Genomic DNA, 8,625 nt, shown 5'->3' on the forward strand with positions numbered 1-8,625 from the left:
AATAGTAGAAATAATAAAGAAAAAAAATTTACAGAATCAGCAGTATGCAATAGCTGGCCAACCTCGAGCGGAATGACAACGAAGACAGTACCGCCCGTCATTGTAACTCCGGAAGATGCGAACAATTGGACCGGCCCTCAACCAGGTCCTAATATGCCGATACAGGATGTTATTAAGTCGTTGATTAATTTTCTAGCATCTAGGTACTATATAATTAATTACAAACTCGAGCGAATAAGATCTTGAATCTAATATGATCTTCCAATAATAGAACAAATCAACCGCTATGGAATTATGAGGACATGACTGCCAAAGTATGGTGGGTTCGTAGTGCCGACCAACTCACAGTATTATTACGACACGTGTTACGCGTCTTTAGAGATTCATTGCCTCATGCATTAGTCAGCCAAAGATGGGCACAAACGGCGCTGCAATTGGGTCTTTCTTGCTCATCCAGACACTATGCAGGAAGATCTTTGCAAGTTTTTCGTGCATTGCGTGTTCCTATAACATCTAGGATGTTGTCCGACATCTTATCCAGGCTGGTGGAAACAGTTGCTGAGCAAGGCGAGGATATGCAGGTATCATTAAATATTTTTAAAAGCATAATTTTTAATTTTTAACACGAACAAGAGCGTTACACACACACACACACCACACACACACACACACACACACACACACACACACACATATATATATATATATATATATATATATATATATATTTATTTATTTATTTATTTATTTATTTATTTATTTTCTCTTCTTTTTTGTACAACAGGGATATGTAACAGAATTGTTGCTAACACTAGAAGCAGCTGTCGATTCGCTTGAATCAGACTTTAGGCCTCTCGATTTTATGAAAGAGATCTTTAAATCGACGCCTAATCTAAACAATAAAGATCCTGTATCGGGAAATGTAATCGGAGGAAAACGCAGTCCAGGGGGAGGGAACATTTATCCAATTGGACCACACATGTTTTCTCACTTAAATCAAGGCGGACATACAAGGAGCACTAGTTACTCGGTCAGTTATTGTATGAAAAGGTCTAGCGGTGGCAATTCTACGACTAACGATATGAAAGGTTATTATTACATAATGTTTTTTGCAGTATATATAATCACATTATAAACTTTTTTTCTGTTGGCTTTATATAAATTGAGTTTTAGTTCACAAAGATTTTCACAAAAAGAATATTCATATTACAGAAGTTGACAACAGAGTCGGCGGTAATAAATATCCCAATTCGAATTTATCAAGATCAAGATCAGCACAGTCCTTGAAATTATTGGGCGACTCCGCGACGCAAGATGACAAGATGACGATATTAGCACAATTATTCTGGTTAGCGGTGTCTCTGCTTGAATCGGATTACGAACACGAGTTCCTTTTAGCGCTGCGACTTCTTAGTCGCGTATTGCATAGACTACCGCTTGATCGACCAGACGCCAGAGACAAAGTTGAAAAATTGCAACAGCAATTACGATGGACTTCGTTTCCTGGTGTACATGCGCTCTTATTGAAAGGATGCACTAGTCCGAACACATATGAACCAGTCGTTACATTGCTCTCTCAATTTACATCTTTGTTGGATCTACCAGTAGTTGATCCCACGCAAAGCCTTGCGTTCCCGATGAATGTAGTATCGTTGCTGCCGTACATGCTGTTGAATTATGAAGATGCTAACGAACTTTGTATCAGAAGTGCCGAAAATATTGCACAAGTAAGACTATTTTATTAATATCTTATTTCTTATGTTAATAAAAATTATGTTAATAAAAGATATTGTAATTATACTATTGTAATTAACTTGTATTAATTAATTTATTATTGTATTATGCTATTTATTATTTTTTCTCTTTCTCATTTTTCTTATATAGGTAAGCGCAGAAAAGGGGAAGAAATTGGAGAATCTTGGTACAGTCATGACATTATATAGTCGACGTACTTTCAGCAAGGAAAGTTTTCAATGGACTAAATGCGTGGTGAAATATCTTTATGATTCATATGCTCATCTTAGTTTCAATATGCTTGCTTTTCTTGTGGAAGTTCTAGAAAAGGGTCCGAGCAATGTGGCATTATCAGTACTCAGTATTATACATTGCATGTTACATTATGTGGATCTAGCATCTCCGGCTGCACAACCCATCAATACCGAACTTTTGAGAGTGATCTCTAAATATGTTGAGGTAAAACTGCAAAGTATAGCTTCATAGTCGCAATATATAGTTTTATAGTAGCAAATAGCATTTTAATACTAATTTTAAAAATACATAGCATATCAATCGATTATGATATGGGTAATTTTTTTTGTACAGTTAAGCAAACTAATATTTTAGGGTACTCACTGGAAAGAAGCACTTAAAATCTTGAAGCTTGTAGTGACAAGATCGTCGACGCTAGTAGCGCCACCCACGTCAATGCACGGTTCATCCTGGGATTCTTCACTGGCATCGCCACATCCTAGTTTCACTGATACCGAAATATTTACGAAAAAGGAGCTACCGGGTAGGTCCACATCTCTACTTAGATTAATAAATATTTACTTTTCCTGAATGTATTATCGATTTTTTTCCCCTTTTTGCGATGCATGCACGGCACGGATGATTTATTATTCAACAGGTTGCGATAAAAATAACAATAGTAATAGATTGTAATCACTTTATGAAATAAACATGTAAAACGATATTTTTCTAATTTATATCTCTCAAATTACATTATATTTCTCTAAATACATTATTTATACTATGTTCACGATTACTTGAATTTTTAAAATACACGTATTTGGAAACTTTTCTTAATAGAGTTAAAAAGTTTCATAAGGGAAAAATGCATTAAAGATTATTTTCTATATTATCACGTATGTAGGAACTTAGATATATTAATCTTATTACATATACCTCTTTAAATATTTATAATTTAGACTTTATTTACCTCATTTTTATGAATAGGAAGGACAATGGACTTTACATTCGACTTATCTCAAACACCAGTTATCGGTCGCCGTTGGTTGATTCGTCAAGGAGCTGAAGAAAAATCAATTAGTTCACCACGTTGCTCCTTATCCTTATCGCCGGCTGACAATAGCACCATCGCAGGATGGAAGAGACCTTGGATGTCTCAGGTATAGTTATTAATTAATATGATGTATTATATGTGTGTGTGTGTGTGTGTGTGTATATGTGTGTGTGTGTGTGTGTGTGTGTGTGTGTGTGTGTGTGTGTGTGTGTGTGTGTGTGCGTGTGCGTGTGCGTGTGTGTGTGTGTGTGTAAATATATTGAATTATATAAAATATAAAATTAAATTTGTTCTTTAAAATAGGGTCGTGTTAGGGAGTGTTTAGTAAACCTGTTGACAACATGTGGCCAGAGAGTTGGATTGCCAAAAAGTCCATCGGTATGTTTTCTTTTTGCGAATTATTTTTCGATTATTGATTCAAGTAGTGTAAACATTCCTTTTCTATGGTCTGTGCGGATTATATACCTTATCGAAGACAATTGACTCTCATTATGTACCCCTTTCTAGGATGAGCACATTAGTTCAATGACATTGTATAGCAAGGTAAAAGGTCATTTTTAAATGCAACCAGCACATATCCACTGTTATCCACAATAGTACAAAATACCTATACTTGTAATTAATTGCAATGTTTTTTATGAATCATACTTCCACGCTTCAGTTAGCTTCATAAAAATTTTAGTGCACTGTTGCAGGAACAAAAAAATATTTTTACATGTCTGTGTAGGATCTTGTAAAGTGATAATGTAACTCTCCAACACAGACATCTGAGGTCTATTATCTTGTAACACTTTGTCGTCTACTTCTTTAAAAAAATTACCGATTAGACAATATTATGTACTTTTAATTTATATTTTGATCATTGCTATAAAATTACTCAATATATACGAAGGAAAGTCACGTTAATTAAATCACAAATGGATAACTGTAAATGGAATAAATTAGATTCTAGTTTTAGCAAGTTTCTAGTTTGTTGTTGACACAATCCAACAATTAATAACCATTGTGACAGTTAATGACTTCTTCATAGATATTATCATTTGACGACCATGTGTTATATCAGTGCAGTTGATAAAATAATGTATCATTGTCTGTGATTAACATGTATATTATTATATATGCAAACTGCTCTATTATTATTATCTTAATTGTTAACTCTTTAATAATTTGATGATAAATCATTATATATAACTGTTTTTTAACATTAAATACAAATTTAATGTATCACTGTTTCTTAGTTTATAATGCTAAAAAAGTTTATTGCTTGATATTAAAATTGTTTATTTCTTCTGATAAAAACAAATAATAATATATATTTGCAGAGCTCTTTGCATATATATAACTAGTAATTGTAAAACATGTATATGCACAATTGCTAAATATCTGGAACAAACTCACGTAGTCAGTTAGGATTGAGACATTATATTCAAAGCAATTAGTAATTGGGAGATTTAATTGAGAAGCAATAAAATATAAGTGCATTTGTAATATTTAATATTATTGCAAAATTTTTTCTCTTATACCAATAATATGAAATATTATAATTATTGATATTATATTAAACAAATTGCCATTTATATATATTTGCTTCTAATCTCTTCAATTTATTTGTTGTAGATATGTTTTTCATGCTTTATCAATAACATTTTTAATTTAGGTTATATTCAGTCAAAGTTCGGATTTGATGGAAAGACAATCATCTATGGCCTCTTCAACGGAAGAGGTTTCCGGTGCAAATAATGATTTGAGCGGAGGATCTAGACGGGATGACGAGCAGTTTGGTGTATTTAAGGACTTTGATTTCCTTGAATATGAAAGTGAAAGCGTTGAAGTAAGCTATGATGCTTTATTGTAATTTCTGAAAATATAAAGAATACTAGTTCAATCGCTTCCTATGAAACTTTATAGGGTGAGAGTACGGATAATTTCAACTGGGGAGTTCGACGTCGTCCTCTTAGTGAGGGAGAAGAACGAGAACCCAGTTTACGACAGTTCGAGGAAAGTTTAAGTGAAAAAACACCATCATCCAGCAAACATACAACACGGGTAAATATATAAAATTAAAAAATAAGTTTTGTCTTATTATATAGTTTTGTCTTATTATGATTTTTTGTTTGTAATATGTATCCTATTTTTTCTTTTCGACATTTTTTTTATCCAAAAAATTTTGTATATATAGCGAGGTGTAGCTGAAGAGTCATCAGACGATGAAGCCGGATCGGAATCACCCTTGGATGAAGTACCAGGAGGTATATCCGGAACGGGCCAAGAAGCAAACAGCATTCCGGGAATGTTCCCGCCATCCTCTCTCTCATTGATACCTAGTCGTACGCGTCATGATTCATCCACAAGGTCTGACACATCGTAAGTTTCTGTGTGAAAATGTTTGGAAACGTGTATATTAATCGATTTACTCGAACTTTCCATCTACAGTGGCTCGAGCGCAGGAGATCTTGGCGATGTGACACCTTGCAACGCGTCGCCCAATCTGTCCGCATTGATGCCATTTCGACAGGTCGTACGAGATGACGCAGAAGAGATCTGGAGGCAGCAAATTCAAAGTCTTATCACTCAAGCTCCGTACAATACTTTAAGCTTTTTTCAATTGCTGAACAAGATCTTGAGAGTAAGTGAGAGAAGAATATGAGAATAGTGAAAAATGAGAAATGTGAAAAAGTGTTATGAAAATTAATATTGATAAATTAAATTAAATTAAATTTTTTTACAAAATATCAATTTTTAATTGTTTCTATTTTCCAGCGAAAAATTATTATAAAATTATTGTTTTGTATCGTTAGGATGTGAGCAGTAAATCCGTCGGTCTAACGCGCGAGGCGAGCGCTTTACTCTGTAACGGCAGTCCAGCTTCGTCTCATTTAGGTTGTCATTTATCTAGTCATGCCGAGCTACTGAGCTCAAAAGCTGAACCGCCTCTAGTATGGTTCTCGGTCGCTATATTTGCGAATCAGCGATTAAACGAAACATTACGCTTTGGAATGCTTGAGGTTCAAGAACATTTGGAAACATTTCTCGATAGAAAGGATCATGCCACAGAAGTAAATTTGACATTTCATACTTTGTAATGATTATCTAAAACAAATTATATATACAAATTATATATGAGGATCATTTCATAAGTAATGCACATTCAGGTAACGCCGCGAACTAGATGGTGCAATCTCAACGAAATTTTTGGACGGTTGTAGTGGAGAACTTGAGGAAGCGATACGTGGTTAAAAAAAATTTCCATCGTACATGTCATTGTGAATGTTAGAAGTGGCCATTGCAGACGCATGAAGATCAACAATCATACATCCAGATTGAAACTTAATGTGGTCAAAAATCCAATAGACTAACAGCTATTTACAGTGCTTTGCATGAAGTTTGTAATGCTCAGACAGTATTTCATATTTTATAACGAACAATTTGCAGAAGAGAAAAATTTCAGCCCGATAATTGATCTTGACGCATCACAGTACTTAAGATGTCTGCAAAGACCATTTCTAACATAATTCACAGTGATATGCACTATCAAATTACTCAAATTAAAATACATAAATTTTTTAAGCCACGTATCGCTTTCTTAAGTTCTCCACAGTAACTGTCCAAAAATTTCGTTGAAATTGCACCAGTCCACGGCATTATCACAATGTGCATTACTTATAAAATAAGTAAAACATCTATTATAATATTTTTTTTTAGTGTTTGGAGGCAGCTAAAGCAACCGCTAAGCTACAGGCGTTAGGGGATAGTCACACCATAGAAGCGGGCGTTGAAGAGATGCTATTGGATCTTGGCAGAGCGCTCTATAAGCTGCATTTTCAACTTCTGTTGTTAATTGAAGCATCAAATAAAATGCTAGGAGCGTTAATGATCGCCGCTAGAAACGTACAGATTCCTCTGCAGGACTTATCCGTTGAGATCGCCAATATGAAGATAACTTTAAGTAGAGCGCTCGAAGAGAGCACTGAGAGTGAACGAGGAACACCCACTCCGACACCCAGTCCTAGTCCATTGCCAGGTACCGGAGCTGTGGAAGAAGTCGCCAGAATCGCCGAACTTTTGAGAAATGCACGGTGGTGCCCGGCACTCGAAGCTGTCAGACTTCATAGGGCACAATGGCCCGGTGATCCCTTTCATGATGATGACGATGTAACAACTGCCGTTAATATGTACTGCAAATATATAGGTCAGGATAGGTCGGGTAAGTTTAAAACTCTTGTATTAGATATTTTTATATAATTTGAACAGGAAAAGACAATAAGGAAAATATTAGCACATAATTCTAATGAAAAAAAAAAAAAAAATATATATATATATACATATATATAGTATAATATTTTTATATGTACTTGCTGCTGATTTTTGAGATATTTGTATAATTTGCGCTTTTGAATATAATAATAAGCGAAACAAATATTGGCTTGTATATTTTCTATATCAATGTTTTAGATATATTCATAGTGACAAGGAAAGACGACGAGATGTCAGAAATATTTGGCAGACTGATGGAAAGCCTGTTTGAAGTTCTAGCGGCTGTGACGGGATTGGAAGCGTCTACGAAAGCTGTGCGCAATCAACATGACTCTAATCACTCTAAAACCGACTGTTAATATGAGCTTTAATGATATAGTATTACGAACTGTTCGTTTAGATTAAAGTCGGCGTATATATATAAACATATTTAATTATCGTACATATGTGTCTAAGTATCTTGTATACGATTGTAGGTAAATGTATATCATAATATGTATATCATGATAAACTTTCTTATAATTATAGCGAATGCATAAAATCCACGTAGAAACGAGCTTTTCTTTTTTTTACGAAGAACGTGAAAAATTGTTATCAATATATATAATAAATTCAGCAAAATAAATAATTGAAATCTCGAAAAGATTATATATACATTGTGTATGCGTGTGCGTGTGCGCGTGTGTATGTATATATATATATATATATATATATATATATATATATATACATTATTTATTTATTTATTATCTTACAAAATATTTAGTCAAAATAATTATGCAAAAGAAGCGATCGGTATATAATAAATGGTTTGTGAAAGAACCACAGTTTGAATCTTGTCAAGATGTGACACATTTCGTGAGAAGATTTATTGACTCCGCGATTACTGCTGCAATAAAGATTGTTGCTGTCATGGTTTGTTAACCTTTATGTGTGCGTCAATTATAGCTTATATAAACAATTTTATATATAATTTCAGTATGCTATTATACATTATCATTGAATCGATATCCCATATACCTCATAAAGATATAATAATAATGTCCGAATTATTACGTAATATTGTTTCACAAAAAAAAAAGATTTATTTAATATAAATAAGATATTAATAAGGCATTTTATTATTATCAATTATATTATGCAATTTAATAAATAAATAAATATATATATATATATATTTTAATATTATAAAAATTATCTATATTACAAGAAAGCTATAAATTTTCTAATCGTCACTTCTGTTGATCACTTTTAATGTACTTAGGATTATCAATCCTCGTTCAATTACTCTGGAATAAAATGGCCCACGTGTGGAAAAATTAATGTGCGAAACGGTCTACGATGTGTTA

The 8,625-nt window shown here is 33.4% G+C and overlaps 1 protein-coding gene across 7 annotated transcripts in view; it reads left to right on the forward strand.

Annotated features, from left to right (window-relative positions):
• The window catches only part of LOC126852092 (protein furry), a 36,464-nt gene extending 28,215 nt beyond the window's left edge, over nt 1-8,249 (forward strand). For 6 of the 7 annotated variants that reach the window (XM_050596554.1, XM_050596555.1, XM_050596556.1 and 3 more), the window contains 15 exons: nt 35-203; nt 272-581; nt 785-1,088; nt 1,213-1,727; nt 1,885-2,193; nt 2,344-2,512; nt 2,956-3,128; nt 3,326-3,400; nt 4,680-4,853; nt 4,931-5,068; nt 5,202-5,386; nt 5,456-5,648; nt 5,821-6,078; nt 6,725-7,226; nt 7,475-8,249. In XM_050596554.1, the coding sequence (XP_050452511.1) occupies nt 35-203; nt 272-581; nt 785-1,088; nt 1,213-1,727; nt 1,885-2,193; nt 2,344-2,512; nt 2,956-3,128; nt 3,326-3,400; nt 4,680-4,853; nt 4,931-5,068; nt 5,202-5,386; nt 5,456-5,648; nt 5,821-6,078; nt 6,725-7,226; nt 7,475-7,635 (3,635 nt within the window). In that variant the 3' untranslated portion in view covers nt 7,636-8,249. The remainder of the gene's footprint in view (nt 1-34; nt 204-271; nt 582-784; nt 1,089-1,212; nt 1,728-1,884; nt 2,194-2,343; nt 2,513-2,955; nt 3,129-3,325; nt 3,401-4,679; nt 4,854-4,930; nt 5,069-5,201; nt 5,387-5,455; nt 5,649-5,820; nt 6,079-6,724; nt 7,227-7,474) is intronic. The other variant, XM_050596558.1, reaches the window with a different exon arrangement.
• The last annotated feature ends 376 nt before the right edge of the window (nt 8,250-8,625 follow it).

This window comes from Cataglyphis hispanica, chromosome 9 (genome assembly GCF_021464435.1).
Source record: "Cataglyphis hispanica isolate Lineage 1 chromosome 9, ULB_Chis1_1.0, whole genome shotgun sequence".
Lineage (NCBI taxonomy): Eukaryota > Metazoa > Arthropoda > Insecta > Hymenoptera > Formicidae > Cataglyphis > Cataglyphis hispanica.